Source organism: Ambystoma mexicanum, chromosome 6p (genome assembly GCF_040938575.1).
Source record: "Ambystoma mexicanum isolate Mex_15411 chromosome 6p, UKY_AmexF1_1, whole genome shotgun sequence".
NCBI lineage: Eukaryota > Metazoa > Chordata > Amphibia > Caudata > Ambystomatidae > Ambystoma > Ambystoma mexicanum.
The window spans coordinates 230,126,470-230,153,422 of record NC_090935.1 but is presented as its reverse complement, the minus strand read 5'-3'; the positions used below and the strand labels follow the sequence as shown (position 1 = coordinate 230,153,422).

The 26,953-nt window shown below is 48.4% G+C and overlaps 1 protein-coding gene across 5 annotated transcripts in view; it reads left to right on the top strand.

Annotated features, from left to right (window-relative positions):
• PIAS2 (protein inhibitor of activated STAT 2) overlaps nt 1-26,953 on the top strand; it is a 940,364-nt gene that overhangs the window by 367,862 nt on the left and 545,549 nt on the right. For all 5 annotated transcript variants that reach the window (XM_069626926.1, XM_069626927.1, XM_069626930.1 and 2 more), the window contains one exon: nt 9,937-10,071. In XM_069626926.1, the coding sequence (XP_069483027.1) occupies nt 9,937-10,071 (135 nt within the window). The remainder of the gene's footprint in view (nt 1-9,936; nt 10,072-26,953) is intronic.

Genomic DNA, 26,953 nt, shown 5'->3' with positions numbered 1-26,953 from the left:
CGGCCGGCTCACCACTTAGCATGTTTGATTGACAGCTAGGCTGAGTGAATGGGGGTGTGCTGCATAAAAGCAGGGCTTTGGGGACTGGAACTTCAGAAGTCGCCACAGGACCTGAGAATCCGACGAGTGAGAAGCTGAGCCGACCTACCACAATGACACCACCAGTGGAGCCCTGCGGAACCGACTCACCACTTCCCGACGACAGAGAAGATCTCCCGGCTGGAGAGGCTTCTTCCCCTTACTGGTGGGCACAACCAGTTTATCTTCTTCTCTTCAAACCCCAGACCGGCTTGTGGTCGAATTGCCGTGCCAAGCACCCAGGCAACCGGATAGCCACTTACCACTGGACCGCAAATCAAAGGACCGCTCCTTTTACCTGGGAAACTCCGCGGCTGGTTTCTTCCCTGGCAGTGCAACAGACTCCTGTCTTCCTCCCCGACGAGATCCTCTCTTCCCCCGGACGAAGCACCGACTTACATCCGCTGCCAGGAGCAACTGCCCCCGCTGGAGTATTCTCACCACTTTAAGGTACCGTGTCCGCCAGGCCTCCCTTTCTAAAGATTGCTACAAGGTAATAATAACCCCTTAACCTTCTGGACTGGGCTGGCCGACTTGACCTTCTAACTGGTCCCTTTCTTTGGTCCAACTCTTTTTGAACCTTTTCAAGACTTTTGTGCACTGCAGCCGTGTGACCTTGGACACACTTCGTTTGATCCTCTTAAAGTGGATTTGGCCTACTGAACTCTAACTTCACGGTTTTACTTTGCCTTCCTCTCTTGTTGTGTTCTTGTAAAAGTGTAGGCACCTGTTTCAATGTATTCTCTGCTCTTCTCTCCCTTTTAAAACAAATTATTAGAGTGCCATCTGCGTTAAGCGCTCACCGCTGTCTGAAAATAAGTGGGGCTTTACTTAAGACTTGTCTAATATGCTTCTAAGGGAGTGAAAATCTTTTAGTGACCGTGTTTTTGAATTGCTTACTATTAGTGCCTGTGTGTTTTTCTAGATGTGGTTTTAAATAAATAATTATATCTCTTTTACACCAAGCCCTGGTCAGTGTTTACTTGTTGGACTGTGTTCTTTCTTTTGACCTATTGTGAATACTCTGTATACTGCCTAACTCTTCTTGAGGGAAGTCTGACTGCTCAGCCACAGCTACCATATGAATCTGTGTGGTGCAGACTGCTACCAAGCGGGTTTACTGCCAAACACCTGTAGTCTTAAATCTTTTGCCGTGGTCCCAAAGGGAACTGCACAGGTTTCTGCCTAACTGCCCATCCTAGAACACCTACGTCTGAACAAATACCTAAAGTCCTAAAAATTCTGGAAGATCACGCTGCAACACGTGCTCGACCAACTGGAAAAAGGAGACTTCTTGACATCATTGGACCGAGAGGACGCCTACTTCCACGTCCCCATTCACAAGAAACATCAGAAGTTTCTACATTTCGTGGTGTAGGGACAGCACTACCAATTCAAGGCTCTGACTTTCGGCTTGAAGTCAGCCCCCAGAGTGTTCACTAAATGCATGGCACCAGTGGCGGCCCATCTACGTCTACAGGGCATACATGTGTACACATACCTGGATGACTGACTGATTCACACCTGCTTGCGGGAGCTGGCCGTCAGACATACAGAGACAACCGTCCGGCTACTGACAGATCTGGGATTCTCTGTCAACTATCCAAAGTCCTGCTTAAAACCATCACTGAACACCCTGTTCCTAGGCGCAAGACTCAGTACAGTGTCTTGCCTGGCTTTGCCCTCGGAGGAGAAGGTAGCAGCCATTCAAGAAAAGGTGCAACGGCTGTCGTCGACAAAGACAGCTGCGGTGCGGGCCATCAAATCGTTATTGGGCATGATGTCATCCTGCATCTACCTCGTCCGTCTCTGCAGGTTTCAGATGCGACCCCTTCAGGAATTCCTGGACGCCCGCTGGATACAGGTGGATGCCTGCTGGAAGCTTCATGGACAAGAGCTCTCTCAACGAAGAGTTCATTTGGGCGATAGGATGCTGGGGTGTCCGTTCCAACATCGCCCAAGGCACAGGGTTTCAAAACCCCTGATACCAGGAGACGGTCATCACGGACACCTCCCTGGAGGGTTAGGAACATACTCCGGACGTCCGCATGCCATAGGCCTGTGGCTGCCAGAGGAGAAGGATCTCAATATGAACATCCTGGAGCTACGAGCAGTTTTCTGGGCCCTCAAGTCGTTCCTCTCTTCTCTGAAAAGCAAGGTGGTGAGGATCTTCATGGACAACACCACCACCATGTTTTTCATCAGGAAGCAGGGGGGCACTCGATCCCCGGCACTCTCCAAGGAAGCGCAGGACTTGAGGACTTGTGGTGCTGCATTGTCAGACAGGGGATGCTCCTCATCCCTTTCCACCTGGCGGGAGTCAAGAACACCATTGCAGACTCCCGCAGCAGGGAACTGCACTCCTACCACGAGTGGGTGCTTCGTCAGGATCAGGTGGACCACCTTTTCGTCTGATGGGACAGGCCCGATCATTCGGTTTGCGATGGCGGTGAACTCCAAAAGCCGGAAGATTCCACCAGCTGAGAAGCCTGGGGGACGCATTCTCCTTCCTATGGGAAGGGCTGTTCCTGTACGTGTTTCCTCCGTTCCCGCTCCTGCTACGAGTCATCAACACACTCAGACCGTGTCCATGCGGGATGACACTCATCGCTCTGGCGTGGCCGAGGCAAGTTTGGTATCCAGACCTACTCAGCCTGTCGGCGTCACCTCCTGTCAAGCTGCCAGGGGTTCCGGATCTTCTCAGTAGAGAAGGAGGCGCAATCCTTCATCACGACCCAGAATTGCTGAACGTGAGGGCTTGGCTCCTGCAGCCCTAGAGTTTGGAGGATATGAGTTGCCTGCAGACTGCAGGGAGGTTTTCGCTAAGGTCCGGGCATCGTCAACTTTGAAGTGCTACGGTTACCAGTGGAAGTGTTTTGCTACGTGGTGCTGGTCTCAGAACATCACCCCTTTGAGGGTCACAGCCCAGCAGATCCTTCCATACGTGCTATCCTTAGCCAACGCCGGACTGGCGGACGCCTCTATCAAGGTTCCTCTGGCGGCTATCTCCCGCTACGTCACGTCTCCAGGAAAATATTCACTTTGGTCCCACTGACTCATCAAGGAATTTCTTAAAGGACTTTTGCGATCGTTCCCGCCTGTGAAGGCTCCTGCCCCAGTGTGGGAACTCAACAGGGTTCTTACTAGGCACATGGGGGCCCCTTTCGAGCCTATGCATCGGGCCCCACTCAAGTTCCTCTTGTGGAAAATGGCTTTCCTTGTGGCCACCACCTCTGCCAGAAGGGTAGGTGAGATCCAGATCCTATCCTGCAAGCAACCATACCTGACGAATCGAGGTTGGTACTGCGTACGGACCCCTCTTTCATGCTGAAGGTTCTGTCGAAATTCCACCTCAACAAGCCTTTGGTGTTACCTGTTTTTTTCCTGAAATCATCGTCACCAGGGAAAGGGCCTTGCACTCACTAGACGTTGCTCGTGACACGCACAGAGTTTTCGGAAGACTTCAAAACTGTTTGTGAACTTTGGTCCAGTGAACCATGATAAGACCTTGTCTAAGGCTTCCATTTCAAGGTGGCTCTCCGGCTGCATCACACATTGTCATCGGTTGGCGAACCAGCCTTCAGAGAGCCAACTCCACCAGAGCGAGCACTGCGACAACGGCGGTCCTGTCTGGTGTCCCCCTGCTGGACATCTTCAGGGCTGCTACTGGAAGGTTCATGCACACCTTCAAAAAGTACTACAGCGTCGACAGATTCCAGGGAGGAGTCCAAAGTTGGCCAAGCAGTGCTACACAATCTGTTCGTTTGAGGTGAGCCTATTCCAGAGGTAAGAATTAATTGCTTCTGTTGAGCCTTGCCACCTCCCGTGGTTGTGTAATGTTGTACTTCTATGTATTTGTTATTAATGAGCATGTGAATCCATGCCTGACCCTATGCTGGAGAACAATAGTTCCAGGTAAGTAACGTATACCTTATCCAACAAGCTCTTGTCAATAATACAAACTGTCTCTCTGCCATCAGATATTGGATGGCGCCTCGTTCGCTCATGTTCAACTCCACTAAACTAAAGAGCTCTACTTCCCAGCCAAACAGGCTATCTCTTCCTCTCCCCCTCTTCTTCTTTTTTCTCCCGACTACCTTCCATACTCTGCTTCCGCTTGTACCCGTGGTGTCATCTTTGACCCATGACATATCTTCTCGCTGTTCATCTCCAAATCTTCCACTGCAGCCAGATTCAACCTCCTCAATATCAGAAAAATCTTTCATCTTCCTTTCAATACTGCTGAACAGCTAATCTCCTTCTTAGTCCTTTCTAGATTGGACTACTGGGCCAGTCGCCTCTATGGCCTTCGAAAACTTTGCTTTTTCACCTCTGGACAAAGTCCTCAACTTCGTGGTTGCACACTTTTCATCCTTTCTCGTTTACCTCTACTTCCTCTGCCCGTCACCATATTGGCTGGCTATCTCTGAAACAAAGAGCTAAATATAAACTTCTTCTCATCATCTTCAAAACTATTGTGGGACTCACCCACCCTACCTATCTGTTCATCTCACTCCCTACTCTCCTCCTCACGATCATCCTCGGCTCAACTGTTTGCCACGACTTGAGCTCCGATGTTCTCCCTCTCGTTTCTGCTCTTTCTCACTCCCCTACTCTGGACTGCTCTTCCTCTCCCTCTCTATACTACTCCAACTCTACCACTATTTAAATCCAACCTAAAAGCCCTCCTCCTACCTGATGAACCTGTTCCCTAGCACTCTACGCTCTTGCATCACTTTGTTTTCCTCTCTACCTAGCCTTAACGGATACACTACAGCACTTTTGTGTCACCCCTCCATCCTTAATTTAGCTCTTTCTCCACCATCACATTTTTATTTCATAGTCAAGATCTGGTCTTCAAGTCACATTCTCTCACTCCATTGTAAAGGGCCCATGTCTTCTCCTTTATGTAATCAAAGGTACATTTTATATGCTTTTTTGTGCCAAAAATGTATTGCATGCCCTGTGATTTTTATGAATGAATAAATAAACATAGGTTGTCCGGGACTGCGTGTGGCTGTTCACTTCTTATTGGCCTTTGAGATTCGTCTTATGATCCAAGGCCAAAACCAATTGTATCACTTCACACGCACACTGGCCAAGTCTGCAAAGTGCTATCTCCTCCTCTCCCATTAGTGATGGCACTCGCTGCGAAGTTCTTATGGCTTCCTTCGACTCCTCTAAAGTCATCATTAATGTCTAGCTAAATGGCACTGTCATGGTCCCAGGCCCTCAGGCCAATTTCCTCCTCTTTGATAGTCGCTTCCCTCGCCTCATCAATTTCCTCATCTCCTGCTGTCCCCTTCTCTCCCCCCTTGGCTACCTTGCCCTCTCTCTTCTCCTCCTCTGCCCCTCCTAGGGCTCTTTCTCCTCTGCAGTGCGTACCTCTGATCTGTACCCCTTCCCAGAAGGTCATTAAAGATGGAAACCTTCTTCATGTTGCCACTCTCAACTCTCGCTCTGCTGTCAAACACTCCTCTGACATCTGCCACCTCCTTGAAGTACTAGCCCTTGATGTCCTTGGTCTTACTGAGACATTGTTCACGACCAGCTCTGTCACGAACTTTGACACTCTCCTCCCTTATGGCTACAAGATCCTCTCTGCACCCAGATCCTCCCGGTCCGGTGGGGGGGTAGCCATGATCTTTCCTGAGTGGATTCCTGCCTCTATCATTTCCACTCAGATCTACTCCTCTTTTGAATGCCTTGTCTGTCGGCTTTCTCTCTCGCCTACCCATTCTTACTGTGGCTACCATCTACCGGCCTCCTGGTCAAATCACCTCATTTCTCTGAGTGGGCGGACCTCTCCTCCTCCCTTCTGGCCTCTACCACTCAACTCCTCCTCCTCTGTGACCTCAATATACATTTAGATTCTCCTTGTTCCTTCTCTGCACTCTTCCGTGACCTCTGCGACTCACTCTCCCTGTCCATCCTACCCTCTGGCCCGACTCACTCTGCAGGGCACACACTCGATGTCTTGATCTCCTCTGACCTCCCCCTCTCCATCACTCTGACCACTCCTCTCTCCTGGAGCGATCACTCCCACCTCTCCTCTCATCTCTCCCCCCCCCCTCCACCTCTGGCTGTCTCACATCCTGGCACAGCCCCGTCTCTGCTCTACTCTTCAATGTCTGACCCTCTTGATGCTCTTGCCCCTGTCATGAGGATCCGTTTGAAGTCCAAAGCCAAGTGCAATTCCTGGTATGACTCTGACCTAGCTACACCTAAACGTAAGTGCAGGGCGGCTGAGAGGAAATGGAGGGCTTCTTGTTCATCCTCTGATCCTCTGACAAACTGGCCTGTCGCCTGCTACAAAGGCAATACTGACTCTCTGTCCTCCCCAAGAAGAGAGTCCACATTCAAGCTTGTGTCTCTGCGGCATCTAACAATTCGGCCGAACTCTTTAAAATCTGCAAGGAGCTGGGCAACCCTGCTGCAGTCTCTACCCCTCCTGTTGCCTCCCAGGCTCTTTGCAATGCCCTTGCCTCTCACTTCATTTCAAAAACCCAGGACATCCTGTCCACCCTCTCCACACCCGCCCTCCTCTCCCCTCTCCATCTGTGCTTGCTGACCCACCTTTAGCCACCCCACCACCATCCTTCTTGTCCTTTCCTCTTTTCTCCCCTGACGAGGTCGCTAGACAAGTCTGATCTATGAAAGCCTTGTCAAAACAGGTTCATCCCTGTTCCTCTAAAGCAATCAAGGACCACATTGACACCCTCGCTTCGGCATTCGCTGATTTTTGCAACCACTCCTTTGCCTCAGGATCCTTCCCCTCCGCTCCCCTCTGAAGCACTCCTTTGTGCATCCTCTTCTCAAGAAACCCACAGCTGATCCTTCTTGTCCAGCTAACAATCACCCAATTTCCATTACTCCCTTTCTGGGCAAACTCCTGGAGAAGTTGGCCATCTCTCACCTTAACCTTCATTCCAATGCTGTTGGCTGTCTCCAGGACCACCAGTCTGGCTTCAGAGCTGCCAGAAGCACGGAAACTGCTCTCCTGAACATCCGTGAAGATCTGCTCTCCAACCTTGACTCTAACATTCCCTCTGTCCTCATCCTCCTCAATCTCTCTTCTGCCTTCGACACAGTCGACCATACCATCCTGCTCAACAGTCTCTGTGAAAACCTGGGTATCACTGATCAGGCTCTGGCCTGGCTGACCTTTTTCCACTCTGATCGACCCTCCCTGGTCCAACTTGGGTCCTTCCTATCATCTATCTTCCTCTCTACCTGTGGTGTTCCCCAGGAGTCTAACCTCTCAACCTCGGCTTTTCAACCAATACCTAGCAACTCTCGCCCACTGAATTGCCATTTTCTGCTCAAATTTCCAGTGCTACGCTGATGACACTCGACTCGTTTTCAGGCTGCCCTCGGCCACCTCCTCTCCCTCTCTCATCTCTGATTGCCTGCCATTCAAGATTGGTATGCCACCAATGATCTTTGTCTGAATGCCAACAAGAAGGAGATCCTCCTCATCGGCACACCTTCACCATCCCTTCCCCTCACTCTCTCCTCACTCTCTGGCCGGCTTTACTTGGCCCTCCTGCTACCCCCACCTGCGAGGCTAAGAATCTCAGGGTCATCTTTGACTCCACCCTTTCCTTCTCAGCCCACATCTCTGAGGTCTCTAAAAAGTCAAACTTCCTACTGCACCTCCTCAGAGGTACTCTGCCTCTCTGCCTTTCCTCTCCTTCCCCCAGAAGCTCATGGTATCCTACACTTTGGTTCTCTCTAGGCTAGACTATTGTAACAGCCTCTTTCTAAATCTACCTGCCTCTACTCTCCACCCTCTCCAACTAATCCAGAACAGGACTGAAAGACTTGTCCTTGGCCTCAAGCCCTGGGATCATATCTCTCCACCTCTTAAATCTCTCCATTGGCTCCCAATGGATGAAAGGATTAAATTCAAAACCCTCTCCATTGATCACAAGGCTTTGAGGCCTGGGTCCAAAATACCTTCAGGTATCCCTCTGCAAATACCTCCCCTCTCGAGCTCTTCCCTCCTCTACCTTTCACTTCCTCAGGGTCAGTCGTTTTTCAAAGAAACGGGCTGGGGGTAAATCTGTCTTCGGCTGGAGCCTCCCTCTGGAACAGCCTCCCTGCCACTCTAAAACCTGAGGAGAACCATCTCCTGTTCTGGAAGCATCTCAAGACCTTTCTCTTTTCTTCTGTCTTCGCTCACCCTTCCCTGCTGATCTGTTCTCTCTTGGCACTGTGCACCTGGCCACCCTCTGTCCTCTGGGCCCAGGTACCTGCTCACCCTGACTCCGGGCCACCCCTTGCACTGGAGTCTGTATCTGTACCCATACAGCCCCCTTTTTCTTCCTGCACTTATAAGACCTACCCTGTCTGCTGCCTTAAACCTAGCACTTGCAAATTGCTGGCTGCATTACCACTGTTTGTTGCCTATATTATTTATTATTATTTACATGTTTCTCCTTTGCTTCACTTTCCACTTCTCCCCCCTTCCATGTACTTTTCCCCTCCCCTCTCTCATGCACTTGCGCGTTCTCAGTGTCACTGGGCCTAATAAGATCGTTGTTGTGTTCTCCCCTGTTCCCCTCCCCTCCCCTCCCTTATCGTGCTCTGAAACACTTGTGTACGAGCTCGATAGAAATAAAATATCAATATCAATATCAATGATAAAAAATCATGGGCATGTCGTTCATAACATCTGAACAACCACAGGTTGCAGACTCCTGCTCTACAAGCACACATCCAGTGCAAGCCCTAATACATCATTTACAGGGCAATCACTGCAAAGAAGCCAGTGGTGTAAAGGTTAACAATGTCTGGCCAAATCTGCATGATTCATAGCCATGCCCCGACAGACAGTGCTCGAGATCCGTAAGCTCCCCAAAGGAATGGCTTTTAAACAAGGCCTCTCCAGTACTCTTCCCCTCATTCCTCCAGATCCGAAGGAGCTTGACATCCACTTATTGGAACAATCTCGGCTCCAAACCAACGGGCCACTTACTTGCCCCTCCACTCCCTGGAACTGCATAGCTTAAGTCCTAAACCATTCCCCTTTCAAAGTCCCAGTTGTCCTATATATCATGCGTTTTACCATGTCCATGTATAGTGCTATTAATTCGATCCATCCCGTTTCGCCGAGTTGGATGCTTTACTGCAGCCCTTCTGTGGGAGGCCAGCCCCCATATCCCCTGTATTTACCGCCCGTTTATCCCGCACCTTCCTATAAGCCCCGTTTATGCCACCCCTTGGCCTTTCGGCGGCATAATACGATGAGTTTTGCGTTGGGGAGGGACTCTATTAACCTATGTTCTGTCGGTTAGGTCTGCATTATTTAAATGAAATATTATTAAAACACTCATGTGCTTATTTATGACGAGAAAGACTATTATTTTGTGGAAGTGGCCTTTTTCTACAGGTGGCCCTGTGCTGTCCGCTCTTTTGGGTGGTGATAAATAATGCACCAGGAGCATATATATGTAGTGTGCATGACGTCCCTTACAGATCCCTGTGTTTAACACATTCTAATGAATTATACTTTCCAAATGCAGTGCCTGTTTGGTCCGATTATTTCCTGTGCATAGAGGAAATCCATGTTATTTCACAGCGGGCATGTGGTCTGTGGGTTAGTTAGCCTGCCAGATGTTGAACTAAGCAACCTGAGCTCTAATCGCAGCCTCCTTGTTTGACCTAATTGTTTGGCCAATCACTTTGCTTCTCCAGAGCCATTGTTTTCTTAACTTCAACATTTGGGTGCAACTACAAAGAGGACAACCTCTCTGTATAACACATTTATAAAAACGGGACATCTGCATTTTAAATGTGTTCTTAGTTATGTTGCAAATTGCTTTTTAAACACCTTTTTTTTTGCTCTTTGTCAAGGGATATGCGCCACCTCCCAAAAATGGCATTGAGCAGAAAAGGCAAGGGCGGCCCCTCAACATTACATCTTTAGTGCGGATGTCGTCAGCAGTGCCAAACCAGATTTCAATTTCTTGGGCCTCTGAAATAGCTAAGGTAAAGCTCTATGTTTTAATGTATTTGGTTTTTTAAAGAATCCACGTCCTCGTTTGTTCTGTTCCTTCTGATATTCCTTTGTCTTTGTCTATTGAGGAAAATCTCATCTCGGACCCACCCTCTTTCTGCGATGCTTCGCTACAATAGCTCCTATCAGCAAGTTGGCTCCACTCCGATTAGTGCCAGACAGTTCAAATTAATCATGACCTGGGAAGGCATTCTAAATCTTGTGGCCCTGACATAGGACTGTTGATTGAACCTGAGTAGAAAACCTTAACTGTTATGAGAAAAAATTATCACTATTGTATAGGCGTATTTGTTTTACTAGTTCCCCTACAGTACCAAAAAGCTATAATTCTTGTTCTACCGGCTTAATTCACGCCCCGGAATTTAGGGAACAACACTGGATTTAGAAGTCCAAATGAGAATTGGTTTTCTTTTAGCGTGTCCGTTTTCTTTGAAAATAAATAGTTTTATTTATTTAAATAGTTTTGCGGACGTCGCTGTCAGAAGATGGGAAGCTTGTACAAACCATCCCATGTTATGAGGTGTCTAACTGTATTTTAGAAGGTTCAGCCCACTCTAGATGTACTGATGATCTCCATATCATGGTTAAAACAAGAATAATAAAAAATGCGTTTCCACATCTTTTTATTCTGGTTACCATTAATTTAGTTTACCTTTAGTGCTCTTCTGTGAAACTGTATATAGATGAACGCTTAAAAATGTTATTTCCACAAAGAAATAAGACAGGTATCAGCTTTTCGCTAATACAGATAATTTAAAAATCAGTCAAAACATGCTTTTCCAAGAATGACACTGAACTACATTTCATTGTGCTACAGCCAAACATGCACCCCCTTTCCAGAGTGTCCTCTGCAGTTACGCGTACACACACTGCTTTTTCCAAGGCACATCTTGGGTGTGACTCTGGACTCACTTCCTTCTTGTACTACGGTCTAGAGGCTAACATCAAGGATTACTGTGATGAGGGTGCGCATGTGCGAGCCACGCATGAAGGTGTAAAAGAACTAGCTCCCAGCGGCCGCCGAAATTCTCCTGCAATATCCTGACTCCCCGCACTCGCCCTCATAAGGGAAACAAGCGATTCCACAGCAGAGCAGCCCCCAGCTCAAGTCCCGAGCGGAATCGGGGTCGGATTACTGGTAAACAAACTGCAAGCCCGACAGTGGTCCAGGAGAGGCCATCTTGGTGCCGTACCGAACGCGGCTGGCACTGCAGCTCTCTACACGCTCTAAATGCCACCGGGGCCGACATGCACGGCCTGGTACGCTACACCACGGACCAGGCAGGCAACGATCGTGAGGATTGAAAGAGGTCGTGGCCTGGTGGACGGTACTCGGCCGGGGAGCCGCCCGCACACTGTATCTCTGCGGCACTTCACCCCGCCCACACTCCCTGCTGCCGCCTGTATGGGACACGAGACTGTCTGTGCCCCTCCCCCCCGCGGCCCGCGACGTGCCCGTCGCCCAGCCTGCACCTGGCGGGGGGCTGCATCTGAGGTGCGGCCCTTTCTCCCTGACGCCTCCAACCCTGAAAGGGGCCTGCAGTGACATACGCTGAGCCATATAGGCCCCTCCCCCTACGCCTTGCCTGCAATGCGCTGCTGCGACTCCCGGGCCCCCGGCCACTGGGCTCAAGAATACGACACTGCACGGGCAAAGAGTGGGAGGGACCACCCTTTGACGGCCGGGATCGGGGCCTTGGAGCACACCCTGTTGACCTAGCCACTGCCCTGCAACCTGTGCCCCGGCCCAACACGCTTGGAGTCTGTACGTTGACGTACCAGTGGCTGAGTGAGGCGGGGACACCGGTGTGCACAATTTATCCACTCCCGGACGCCCTGCAGAAGTAAAAGAAGGAACAGGAGCTGCATATTCTGGCGCTGCTACGCCCCAGTACAAAGAAATCTCTCAGGGAAAGACAGGGGTGAGCCACTTCGGGAGGAAGCTGTGAAGGACCAGTGGGATATCCTGTCTCCTCTCCCAATCGCACCTGCTCACCCATTAAGAGGCATTCCACGCTATGACACCATCTCCTGGGCCCCCGCCCTACCAAAGCAGGAAACGCCTTGTTTTCCGGACTCGTGGCAACACACTCACCGCCCAGTCACACTGTGGCGAAGCGCATTCAAATGCAGTAAGAGTCCTGCGGCTACAATTGTGGGCCTCCCAAACTCCCCCGCCCCCAAAACATGGCAACACCGATGCCACAGGTGCCACCACTGCAGCTAAGCCTGCATAAACTGATGTATGCCCATGGTCACCAACACGGACAACCCCATAATTAAGTAAGATTACTGTACACAGACAAGGCTCCAGGGGTAACGTATATGCTCTGAGGGCCAGCATCGCTGCCAGGGAAGCGGACACAACCACAAGGGTGGCCAAGTGAACAGACCTGCACCCGCTTATTACTAGGGGTGTGAGACATTGACACAGCGGACCTCTGCCCTGCCCTGGGATTGAGCCATCCGGGAGTTGGGCGTGAAGCCTACTGCAGGAACTAATGGCTGCCTTAGCCATTAGTTCATGCAGTAGGCTTCAGTGCAACATATCCAGGATTCGGGCACCCCTGCTGGAGCATTTCCCCCCTCCTAAGAGGCAGGCCAAGCGCAAGAAGAAAAAACAGCAACAGCGCCTCAGCAACGGCCTACAGCACAGTGAGAAGAGGGAATAACCCTAGCCATCAAGGGAAGGACCAAATAAGGCACGGACTGCAGATAGGGCTTACTTCCAACCCCTCCCAGCCCCCTCAGCTAGCACAAAGTAAACTGGCCTGCACAGCAGTCGGCCCAGAGACAAACTCTTATCCCCAACCACGCCACGCTTCCGCTGATGGGGGCAACCCAGACCCTGCACTACACGACTATTGAGACATTGTTCCCAACTGGGGCAAGGTATTGATGCCAGTATTAAGATCCCCCACTGCCGGAGCACGTAGATAACCACAATGGTCAAAGACAAATTGTGCTGCAGAGTCTTTTGGTTGCGGTTGCGAGAGGACTCTACAGCTTTTTCTCCTGAACCCTGTGAGGACCTGCTTCTTGTCCTTTTTTTGTTTCACCTGCTTTCACCTGGTGCCTTTAAAATACCCAGAAGACCGCGGAGCGGCCGCGGAGTCTGCTGCAGAGTCTTTTGGTTGCGGTTGCGAGAGGACTCTACAGCTTTTTCTCCTGAACCCTGTGAGGACCTGCTTCTTGTCCTTTTTTTGTTTCACCTGCTTTCACCTGGTGCCTTTAAAATACCCAGAAGACCGCGGAGCGGCCGCGGAGTCTGCTGCAGAGTCTTTTGGTCTTTAGGCTCTGCAGGCTCCGCGGCGCCCCCCCAGAAAAATCCGCCCACCGAGTCACTCGAAGACATTCAAAACCTTGCAAGTGACCTGCCTCTCGCCGCTGACAGCTGCGCTGTCCCCTCGTGTGTCCGTATCGGCTGGCCCGGAGCTGAACGACCCCTCTGAACGATTCCCCTCTGACTCTCCTCTGACACCGGAGCCTGCCTGTGCCTGGCGTACTCGTGCTCCATCCACCTAACACCGAACAGGGTCCTCTGCCGCGTGTGCCTTCGCAGCCCCGCCCCGGCCACTCAACGCGCTGACTCCCGACACCCGCAACTGTACAGCAGCCCCCTCAACGCCCTATACCAGACCTGTCAGGACTCCGACTCCAACATCTGCTTATCTTCGCTGATCAGGAGACCGAAAGGGTTCGTCCCTTGGATCCCGAAAACTTAGCTCTAACCGCCCCACAGGAACAAAACAATCGCACAACCCCGTACCATTGACCGATCAGGAAACTGAAAGGGTCCCCCCATTGGATCCTGAAAGCGCAACTTGATCCTCTACAGAAAAGCGGAACGAAGATAAACCTGCGCAGCCTCACTGATCAGGAGACCGAAAGGGTTCGACCCTTGGATCCTGAAAGCGCAACTTGACCCTCTACAGAAAAGCAGAACGAAGACAAACCTGCGCAGCCCCGCTGACCAGGAGACCGAAAGGGTTCGACCCTTGGATCCTGACCTCATCAAATAGACAACAGTAGCAAGCCGCAACCAGGGGGCCAGTATTCTAAGAAACCAAATAGGAACCCCCCAAAACCTAAACTTTGCAATCTACAAACTGGAAACAATGACAATAATTCGCACCAACAAACAACACCCAACTCAACGTCCAAAAACAAGACAAACAGCCAAGACCGTGAGCGCTAACACAACGGACGAAAATTTACTGCAGCTAACACTGGAGCAATCCTTCAAGAAAGTGACATTGTATAAAGAAATTCCAAAGTCCCTGACACAGAATTCAAACTCTAAACAGAACTCAGAAGACTTCAAAGAAAGAAACCTTGAATCTGCTAATCCCATTGTGATATCCCCTCGACTATTAGCGGAATCACACAGCACAGTTGAAAATCAGCAACTTACCTCAACCGAGATGAAGAGTCCGGACATTAAAACTCAAGCTCAGAATCCAATCACAACAACTGGACAAACCACCATGTCCGTATCATCATCACCGGCTCTTCAACTCGAACCTGAACAGCAACTGATCGATCCTCCAATTGCTCTGAACACAGCCCACCAGTCCACAAAACAAGACCCTCCAAACAACAGGACACAAGACACCCTGACAAATCTTATAATCAGCAATAAAGAACCCATGGACCTTACAAACAAACAGTTGCAGACACCGACAAAACAGGATCTAACACCGGACAAACAAATCCGAAATCAACAATCCATGGAACTGAAGAAACCGCACAAAATAGTCAGCAATTCTCAGGAAATTGCTAACAACCAAGAACCAAAACGCACAGCTCAACATATCGGCTTCAAGCCTACCTCAAACTGCCAACAAATTGAACGAACACAAGACCAAATTACAAAACCAGCAGTCCCAACACCAGAACAACAGAAGCAAAAAGAAAAAGCAAGATTAGCACGACTTGCGTGGCTTAAAACCCACAACTCCGTCAAATCCACCAGCCCAGTGGAACCAACAACATCAAAAACAAGAAACAGACCGGAAAAATTATCACTGGACATCACCGAAATTGAGTCAATCATGACTACTGCAGAAAAAGGAAAAGAAGTATTTGGAGACTTAACGGAAGCAAACCCAATGCAACTAACATCAACACCATGTATCCCCCAGGGCAACCAAAACAAGCTGATGAAAAAAGAACGTCAACCAGAATTGGATGAACGTAAAACTGCCCCATCCCGATTCAACTATGACACAGATGAATCTTACTATACTCCAGATCCAGTAATCAAGAATCAAAAATCAAAAGACCCCCAACAGAAAAACGACAACCACGAACAAGCCGAAGAAGACCCACACCCAAGAATCCCAACAACAATGCTAGATTTGCAAAACATGCTCATCGCAACACTTTCCCAGTCAATGATCCCCTTCTTGAAATTACATGAAGATATGAAAGATGCAATAAAAGATCAGGCGACCCTTCTAGCGCTAATTCACTCAAAACAGATACACATCGAACACTTTGTCTCGACAGTGGAATCAAGACTCACAATAGAAGCAGAGGAGACACACCGGTGGCAACAAAGACTAGCCGAGATTGCGAGAGGAGACCGACAAGAGAAAACAAAACTTACAGGAGAACTAGTACAGATGCTCAAAGAACACCATCACCAGCAAGCAACCAGACCAAACGATCAACGACTACAAACCCCGCCGTCTCTAAAAGCGTCACAATGTCCAATTCAGACACAACAACTATCTGAAACCACCTCGGACCTCGCCCAACAAGTACCAAAAGAACCGAGTCAAAATATTATTAACAAAAAAACAAAAACCATCACCCCAAGTAACATAACAAAGAACCCAAATGAAAACTTTCAGATTTTCGAAAAAGAAAAAATAACAAATGAAACAAAACCCACCCAACAGAAAAATAACAAAAAACGACAAACGGGCTCTCGAGCATTTCTACGAAATATAAACCAGAACGCCCAAACTGTTCAACAACCAAAGAAGAAAATATCAGCTGCCAACACACAAAGCATTCAAGTTCATCTAGCCCAGACCAAACCCAAATTAGCGGGACTTATCCTGCCACACTCGCCGATCGATGAGGAACTGCTCAACATGACCACCCACGAAGAACAACCATCAGAAAACAATCAACAGGCTTCGCAATCAATAATCCAGACGAGTTACATAATAATCGATGAATATACCACAATCCTTGATCAACATGCGAAACAAAATCAAGACAATTCTACTGAACTCTCCCTAGAAGAAATTTCGATGCTATCAATGGAAAACATCTCAATATCCACAACCAGAGACGAAGCTTACGACCCCATCTCGTCGATCTCGATAACAACAACACCACAAGACTCCAGTCAACAAACCCAGATGCGACCAACATTTGTTAATCCACTACGACAAAATGAAATATATGAAATCCACATTGAAAATGCAAATAAAAACCTGGAACCGGTAATCCTAAATAGAACAAATCTACTACGCCTTTTTGGCGTAATACCTTGCTTGAAAAAACTCACAACAAAAGACCTTGATCTGATAACCTTTAAAGACGATCGAAACTTGGATAAAATCGTCATAGAGCTTTCGGACCCCAATAACCAAGAACTCATCATATCAACACGAAGACAATTGCACAATTTGGGCTTCTCATGCTGGGCCTCAACATCCACAAGAATGCCAAGCAAACCAAAATATAAAACAACAGCAAGATACGAAAGAAAAAACAACGACCAAAGGAAACAAAAACAGGCAACTGACGACAGAAACTCAAATCGTGCCTCAGAAGAAGCATACCTAAACAGAAATAACAAATCTAACAGAACAAGCTTTGAAACTCCTTCATCAGACATTGAATCTATAGAAGACTCAATAAGAAGCCAACAACCAGACAAAGATGCCCATGCAATTAGAAGAATCTATGACTTCGAAACCACCTTCTCAGAAACAGAATCTACAGAATACTCAATGAACTCTAACTCATAACAATTAACGAACAATGGATTTACGTGGTCACTGTGCTCATGGAACACCAGAGGAAATCTCCATCTATTTACGGACTCAGCTGCTGAGCTAGAGCAATACCAATTCATATGCCTCCAAGAAACCTGGCTCAGCGACCCACCAGCATGTGATGGTTTTATCACACTCCTAAACCCAGCTATCGTACAAAAACAAGGAAGACCCGCTTCAGGCTTACTCACCCTAATCAAGATAAACCCTCACAGCACAGTAATACTCTCCGAAAACATAAACCCCTGGATTCAACTGACCACAATAATATATACAAAAAACCAGCAAAAACGAGAAGAGAAAGACAACTCAACAATCCTAATCCTAAATCTCTATTGGAACCCATTAGCAATATCAACAGATATGTTCCTAGATGGAGTTTTCATCTCAGTCGATGAGGCCACAACTAAACATCCGTCATCGGAAGTAATAATATGTGGCGATCTGAACATCAAACTATACGATAAGAACGGTGGCCTCTTAAAGCACTCAGACCTATCGGCAAACGCAAAGAGATGGATGAAAGAAACCACCATACGCAACCTACTCCTTCTGAGTCAAGGGAACACTTCGAAACCCTATACACCAACATGGAGCAGAGGTTCATCCCATGCGATCATCGATTATATATTCCTATCTGAAAAACTTCACCGATCAGTCACAAACGTGCAGACGATACTAACAGATAGGAGCGACCATAATCAACTTACCGCCCACTCTGAAGCGGCACTGGAAAAAATAGAGACGGGGCTACCATCTCCTCTATTAGAACTAAACGGAACAACAACAAGACTGAGAATCCCACAAGCATCCTTAGCCTCATTACCGGAAACATTCCTACAGACAAGTCTGACAAATGCTCTAAAAATTGACTACGAATGGATCCTAATTCCGTTCCGACAAACCAGTAAAAATCGCCCGCAGAAAGACCATAGACATTTCTACAACCAAGAAATTGCCGAAAGGAAAAAAGCCTTAAATCGGACAATAAGACAGATAAAGAAAACCCCAGCACTCGATATCCCAAACCAGATCAAAACTCTGAAAAACAACCATCGAAACTGGACTAAATCACAAAAAAGCCTCATTCAGCAGGCAGATGCAGAGAACATATTGAAAATCCACAAATCCCACAATACAAAAGAACTCTGGAACTTACTCAATGACAATCAACAAAAACAGCAGAAGCTTACAGCTAACGTAACCCAAGAAAAATGGATAACGCACTTCACTACCATCTATGCATCACGAGAAACGGTTCAACAGAACACACAACCCATAACAGACCCAACATGGAAAGTACACGCAGAATTTGAAGATTACATCCTCCTGATCAACAAACTCAACACTTCCAGAGCCCCAGGCCCTGACGGACTATCCAATGCCATAATCAAAGAAGATCCTAACGCTTGGGCAACCCTCCTGTGTCACATCACAAAACTGATCAATAAACTGCACAGAATACCAAACTCCTGGAGAACAGCAGTAATCGTACCAATCCACAAACAAGGCCCTAGAGAAGACCCCCAAAACTTCCGACCGATCGCCTTGCTCGATCCGCTAGGAAAATTATTTGCAGCAGTACTTCTAAACCAACTCACCGCGTGGGCCATAAAAAACAATAAATTCTCGACCAGACAAACAGGATTCACGGCCAATGTTGGAACAAACCTCAACCTGATATTACTACAAGCAATCAAACATGAAGCCATCAACTCCAACTCGACAATCTACGCAGCATTCATTGACCTAAAAATGGCTTTTGACGCAATCTCACGCGAAAAACTATGGTCGAAACTTAGAACATGGAACTGTCCATCTGATATCCTAGAACCAATTATCCTGCTGTATTCAAAAACCACGATAAAAGTCAGACTATCGAGACAAGGAGCTACAACATCTGCCATACCAACAGAAAACGGACTTAAACAAGGCTGTCCTCTTGCAGCGACACTCTACAACTTGTTCACTGCCGATATTGAAGAACATCTAAAATCACATAAAACCAATCCCCCCAAAATCAACTCGATCCCAGTCCCAATCATCGCATACGCTGATGACATTGTGCTACTAGACAAAACACCGACTGGGCTACAAACGACACTAGCAGATCTAAGCCATTACATGAAAAAAAACGAACTAACGATCAATACGGAAAAAACAAAGACAATGACCCTCACCAAACCATCAAAAAAAAGAACAAACCAATATATCTTCACGATCGACAACTCAGAAATAGAAAATGTTACATCGTTCAAATACCTAGGGATCACAATAAACCAGTCAAAATCAGAAGAGCAGTGGATAGACAAAATCGAACAAACATCTCAAACTCTATCAAGACAAGGCTGCCTCCTTCACAGAAAATACGGCAAGTTCTCCTTTAAGCCAATTATCTCCTACTACAGACACAAGTATATTCCGATTCTCACCTACGGTACCGAAGCAATGTTGAACGCTCAGAGAGTCAACTGGACAAAATATGAAGCGACTTTCTGGCGCAAAGTCCTTCGACTCCCGCAAACATTTCCAATGCCAAGTATACGCTACGAACTGGCAACTCAATCAATCGAATCAGTCGTACAATGGAAAAGACTAGTCATTTTTCGGAAAATATTGACAGATGGGAAAACTCCAGCAATTCAAATACTTCGACACAAAGAAAACACCTTCAACACGACAATATTGGAAAAATGGAAAGATACAATGAGAAAAGAAATGGATAGTGAAAATATCACAGAAGAACTGCTCACACTTCGTCCACAACACGCAAAAACAAAACTGCTGCACAACGACTGGATAAAGACCATCCAACAAAAAAATACCTACAAACAGAACCTACAATGCACAAAAGATAATAGGAGAATCCACCAACCACCGGCGTACCTGCAAACCTTCCCAGACCAAACCATTCGAGCAACATTCCTAAAAATTCGCCTAAACATTCTTCCTACAAAAGCATACCTATACACAAAAAGACAGATCAAGCCCGAAGACAACTACTGCAGGTTCTGTAAAGACCAAAAAATCGAGGAAACCATTTTTCACCTCGTAATGGAATGCAACGAACTCGCCACACAACGCAAAGAATTCGGTGCATTCTTTCAACTCTCATCGACACAAATGTGTACGCAAGAAAGATGGACCGCTCTCCTAAGCGGCCACAACAACAAGTACACCTACACAATTGCTCTCTTCCTATCTTCTATACTCGAACTAAACAAACAAAAGTTAAAAACCGATTCTAAATCAAGTAAATGATGAAAAAGTTTTCAAATAAACTGCAGCATCAAAAAAAAAAAAAAAAAAAAAAAAAAAAAAAAAAACCAAACGGCAGGCCCTCCAAAGTAGAATGGACCTCTTTGCAGTCGCTGCCTCCCCCAGATTCACGGCACAAGCCCCAGGCGGCGAAGAACCGAGCGAGGTATCCCAGGACCCAGCTATCTCTCTCACGGATGTTATGAAGTTGATCAGGGATTAGTGAGCATCTCTGGAACTGAAGATGGGCGGCCTGTCTGCAGAGGTGTCCTTTATCCATCAGAACCTCCACAATCTGGCGTCTAGAGTGGGGGAGTCTGAGCAAAGAATTTCTAACACCGAGGACATGGTTCGACATATGGAGATGCAACTGGCCGCAATCTCAAAGAAGGTTGACCAACTCAAATACTGTGCTGAAGACAGTGAGGGAAGGGCGCGACGAAACAACCTAAGGATTCTCAGGATCCCGGAAAAGGAAGAGAGCCCCGATGTTGAACTTTTCCTCGAGGACTGGCTGGCACATCTCTTCGCTCCTAAAAAACTCTCAATTCTTTTCTATAGAATGTACGCATAGGGTCCCAACAGGACATCCTGTTTCAGGAGCCCTGCCACAGACAATTATCTCACGTCTGCTAAATTTCAGAGACAGGGATACTATCCTCCAGATGGCCCGCGCCTCTGGTCCTGCCACTTATAATGGCTACTGCATTGGCTTCTTCCCGGACTACACCAAAGAGGTACAGAAAGTCAGACAATCTTTTGACTCTGTGAAGAAGTTGTTGCACTTGCTGTCGATCAAATATGCGCTCTTCCTGGCGCTGCTGAAAGTCCACAACGGTGGGGTCACCAACCTGTTCTATACTATACTCCTAGGATGCATGGGAGTGGCAGGAAACTCAAATCCTCAATGAAACCTAGGTCTTGTCGATCACCACAAGGGTCAACTGGATGGAGGCCAAGGTCGGAACCATCCCGACTGCACTCAGTTCCTGCAGACCCTGAACCAGAGGCAGCAATACATCCGGGGGAGAGAACCATGGAGAATGGGTGAACACAAGTATTCCACGACCCGTATGCTGCGACTGACCTACTAACCAACGGGGATTGACTATGGCGGCCGCCGGCCACAGGAGTTGAAATTCAACCCTACAGTCGAGGAATAGCCCCATAATGGTTTGTTTGTGTTTGCGCCCAGTTGGCGCTTTGTTCAAGTTACAGTTGCTTCTGGTTGTGGGGGGGAGTGCGGGGAGTACAGGGTGCGGGGGATGGGGATGTGTTTCCTCAAAGGTTTTCGAAGAGAACACTCTCGCCACTCAGGATTATGGTTGGACCCGACCTATGGGCTGTCATGTCTGGATACTTTAAAGCCGGATGGAGATCGAAGCGGGTGGATACCGCCCTTCAGAGCAACCAGGGTATTCGACCACGACAAAAGCGAGAACTCCACCCCCAAAGTAAACGCAACCATTGCACACATACCCATGGCACAGAGTAGCCAAGTAAAGCTACTCATGTGGAACTTAAATGGCCTGGGCTCTGGGCTGAAGAGGCGACTTGTCCTCCATCAACTGATAAGACACTCAACTGACATTGCTCTCGTGACCAAGACGCACCTCATGGGCACGGAGTGTACATTTTTCAAGAAGTCCAACTATGCAACCACATTTCATACAGGTTTCTCCAGCGGGTCTCGGGGCACCATGACCCTCTTGCACAAGCGGGTCCCATTCCAACCCAATCCAACTGAAGGGGCTCCATACATACCGGAGAGGGCGCTTTGTGGTTGTCACCGGTGATATCGGGAGGGTTTCCTGGGGTATTGTGGCTGCTTTCGCTCCCCCACCCCACTAACCCTCAAACTCCTCAACCACCTATAGGAGGTAATGCTGGGTGAACACGCAGACAATTGGATACTGGGCAGAGACTTCAATGAACTGATTGATATGCGTAAGGATAGAACACACTTGGGCAACAGGAACCCCGACACACAAACCAAACTCCACTCCTTTGCATCCGCACTCGGGTGGGTGGATGCATGGTGCTTGCTTCACCCCACAGACGCAGGATATTCCTTATTTTCCAACACCCACAACTCCATGTCCCGGATAGACTACTTCTTCGTCCCACAAGATATGTCACACTTAATGAAAACGGCCACCTATCTAGCTAGAGGTATCTTGGACCACTCCCCCCCCCCCCCCCCCCTTCTACCTACCACCAAACAGACTCGAACCAAACCCAAGTCTTTCTGGAGACTCAACACATACTATCTAGGTGTCCCCAAGGTCTGTGAGGGCCTCGCGCAGAAAACCACAGAATACTTTTCTATGAATGAAGGGTCCGTAGCCAGCCCCACAACACTCTGGGAGGGATACAAGGCAGTGCTCCAGAGCGAGGCCCTTTCTCTGGTCACAGCACACCGTCGGCAACAAGTTCTAGAGATCACTGAAAAAGGACGCCGCAGCAAGGGCAAAGGAAGAGTTTCACACCACTGGGACACCTGAGTCTAGGGAGGCGATGATTATGGGCCAAGAAATATTTCAGAACCTGGGACTAGACAATGCCAGGACCACGCACTGGACCATGTGTAGTCAGATCTATGCCACTGGGGACAAAACCGGCAAGACCCTGGCCTGGCTGGAGAGGAGGGGAAACACCAGAGTACACGTCGGGCCATCCGAGGGACTGGAGGGGATCTGCTCCGAGAGGATGCAGACAGAGCAGAGGCCTTCGCCTCTTTCTATGAGGGTCTCTATGCCTCCACAGAAGCCACACCCGGGGAGTCGGTCCCACACTACCTGGTCTCCATTGAACTCCCCAGACTCTCTGAGGCCCAGACTGGAAAACTGGAGCCTGACGTCACCGAAGAGGATGTGGCCGCGCCTCTGTCCCAGCTCCAGTCCGGCAAGGCCCCGGGCCCAAATGGCTTCCCAGTGGAAACCTGGAGGCGAATGGGCGACACTGTGGTGGGACAGATGCACAGCATGCTCCTACGCTCTCGGGAAGATGGGGTGCTCCCACACGACGTTAGACAGGCTACCATTGTCGTAATTCCCAAATCTGGGATGCCCCCGGAACTCTGTGCCTCGTACAGGCCTATCTCGCTCATCAACGGAGAGGCCAAAGTCCTGGCCCGGGTCCTGGCCAACAGAATGCTGGGGGTCATCCGTTCTTTAGTCCACCCGGACCAATGCAGGTTTGTGCCAGCGAAGTCCACTAGGATGAACCTGCAGAGGGTCCACTTTGCAATTAGCCAAGCCTCAACGATCAAGGATCCACTTGCCCTGCTTGCAGTGGACTTCGAAAAAGCTTTCAACTCTGTTGGGTGGTCCGCCTATGGGATATCAAGGACCATATGGGTTTTGGGCCCAACTTTCTGTCGTGGGTTAAGATATTATACAGCGCCCTCGAAAGTAGTAGTGCGGGTGAACGGGACCTCCTCCAGGCCCTTCCCACTGGGCAGGGGAACCAGGCAGGGATGCCCTTTCTCCCCACTCCTGTTCATACTGGCCATAGAGCCCCTCGTGATTCGGCTTTGGACTCCTCGCGGATGGTCCGGCTTTGTGTGGCCTTGTAGGGGGTGGAGGGGGGAGAAGGGGGTCTCACTATATGCGGACGACCTGCTCATCTACATGAGTAACCCTAGAACCTCGTGCCCTGAAATCATTGGAATTCTTACCGAATACCAGGAGTTCTGTGGGCTTAAATGTGGGCTTAAAGTCAATAAGCACAAGAGCATTTTCGTTCCACTCCAAGTTGGAGATGATGCGATCCCGCAGCACTGTCCCTACCCGGTCTCCATCCAGAGCTTTTGTCTACCTTGGCTTTCGAGTTGCCCCCAACTCTGTTGATTTCCTCCGGCTTAACCTCAACCCTGTGGTGAGCAGATTTGAAGCGGATGTCCCAATCCCTCCCGCTAGGCTTGTTTGGGATGACCGCCTTCTTCAAAATGTTCTCACCCCCGAGGTTCCTTTATGTGCTCCAGAATGCCCCTATCCCCATTCCCCGCACGGCCTTCTTGACCATAGACTCCTCCCTCTGGAAACTCCTGTTGCGGGGGGGGGGCAGCAACCCCGTATTGCTCTGACCACACCACAGCGGTCCGTCGGGGAAGGGGGTCTGGGCATACCCTGTCTCAGAGCATATTATTGGGCAGCTCACCTGGGGGTCTTTAATGACTGGCTCCACGCGGACTTGGCGCTCCCACATATCAGGAACGGGACCAGATGCATGGGCGAGAGAACACCCCTTTGTGTACTATACGGACCAGACATGACCGTTGCTGACCTCCCAGGGATGATACAACAGATACGAAGGTGTGGGAGGAGACGCTCCAACACATTGAGTGATCCTGACAATGGGCCGCTTTGCTAGCTGGGAGGAGCGGGGGATACAGACCCTAACGAAGGTCCTACAGGGTGGACACCTGAAGCCGTTTGAGGCATTACGAGAGGAGTTTGGTCTCCATCCCGGCGACATATATAGATACATACAATTGACACATGTCCTATGGGCCCAATTCCTGGTGGTCTCAGACGTCCCGGAAAGCTCCCCCCTCGAGCTGAATGTCCTTCATGCGAGGATTCTGGTAAACCCACGTCAACACTGTACCAAGTGATTACTGCATTTGGGGCCCGGGACTTAGTCCGCCTGCGGGAGAGATGGGAGAGGATGGTGGGACCCTTGGAATCGGAGGAATCGGTGGAGGGGGTGGGAGCACTAATGTTTCCACGCGACTTATTCAATACAAAATACTTCATCGGGCCTATCATTCCCAAGATGCGATGGCTAGGTGGGGGTTTGTGGAGGATGCGGACTGTCTAAAATGCCAGAAGGTCGCAGGCACCTTTTTCATATGATGTGGGAGTTGGAGGTCATACAGGAATTCTGGCGTAAGTGCATTCACGAAATCAACACAGTCCTGGATGCTCCAGTTCAGTTGGAACCTAAGGCCGCTCTGCTGGGAATCTGGGGGGACGGGGACCACAAACGAGCCGAATAATCATTCTTGGCTGTTGCATTGTGCCTAACCGAGAGACTTGTGGCCACCATGTGGGGGGTGCCTGAAGGTCATGTCCTGAGTAGATGGACCAATGAGATGGACAGATGTGCGTCCCTGGAAAAACCTATACACACTGCTAGGGGCTGCCCCCAGAAATTTGTCAAGGTATGGGGTAAATGGACAGGCAATACATAGTCGAAGCAACCACAAGTAGCAGACTAGATACACCCGCTGCCATCCTGAACCCTATCGCTTATCAGTGCTCCTTGCGCCTTCTTCCTGCCATGGACTACTGAAGCCCACAAGATCTGTGAGGTAATGCACTTCACCTGACTTTGCTTGTTTGTATGTACTAATTTGATAACTGCTCCTTGTTTGGCTCTGATCCACTGTACAACATTCAACTGCTAATGTGTGTGGAACGTTGGGTATGCCCGTCTATTGTTAAAATCAACAAAAAGAATTTAGTTTAAAAAAAAAGGATTACTGTGATGAGTTTGAACGTGACGTTTAAAAACGAGAATGCATCAACTACAGTCTACAGCTCTTATTGGAACCCATTGGTTTAAGCTTTTGTCTTTACCCCATCTTTCTGAGATTAGTCACTGTTCCATCGGGTGGAACCACTAAGGAATGTGGTAGCGCAATTCTCCATTTAGATATTCATTTTCACTTAAGCTTTTATATCCCCTATGTACAGGACCTCTGAAACCGTTCTAAATAAAGGGGCAAGAACTCTTTCTGAAATAACATTAACATGTTTTGTCATTAATATTTATATATGTAGACTAAGCCATTTCAGCTAAAGTCACGCATGCCACAGCTCCACCCAGTAGCCATTGCTGGAAGGCTAACTCCATTTCTGAGCCGTTTAAGCAGTGCATTATGGGTATGCAAATTTGCTGAAATACAAGCATTTTGCTCCAGAGACTTGTCTTATATGTATGGCAGTGTTATTTTATTCATAACTTTTCTACCCAAGACAGCCAGGTCTTAAGGATGCAGGCGACTTTATTATGGATCATCCTTGCAGTCTAGAAGGACATCCTTGTTGTGGGAGCATTGGATTCATTTAGCAAACACCAAAAAAGTGTGACGGGTTTATAAAAGCTACAACCACGTAAGACTATGCTGCACTGTAGGTCCTTAATATGGGGGAGATGAGTCTGAAGTTGTTGGCATCATTTCAAGGATTTTGTTTTAGGAAACCACCATACCATTGCTTGCGTTTGCTGGAAACGCATACACTGGGAAGGAAACACCTTTTAAAAAAGAGTTATGGTTACTACCTATAGAAAGGTAATGTGTACACTCTGCCAGATGTCTGCAACCTTTGGCACTTCAGATAATTTCAACTACAGCCTGCATGAACCCTAGCCACTAGTGGAAATGGTGAGGGATCATGGGAGTTGTAGTACAAACGTCTGAAGAGCCAAAGGTGGTAGATCCCTGCACTATACAAACTATGGGAATACCACTCTTTTTTTTCTTTCTTTTTGCTAATTCAAGGGTATTTATTGTAGCTTAGTGGCACCAAGGACTGTCACTCTCTTTTTATTTAAAAAAGTGTTTTTA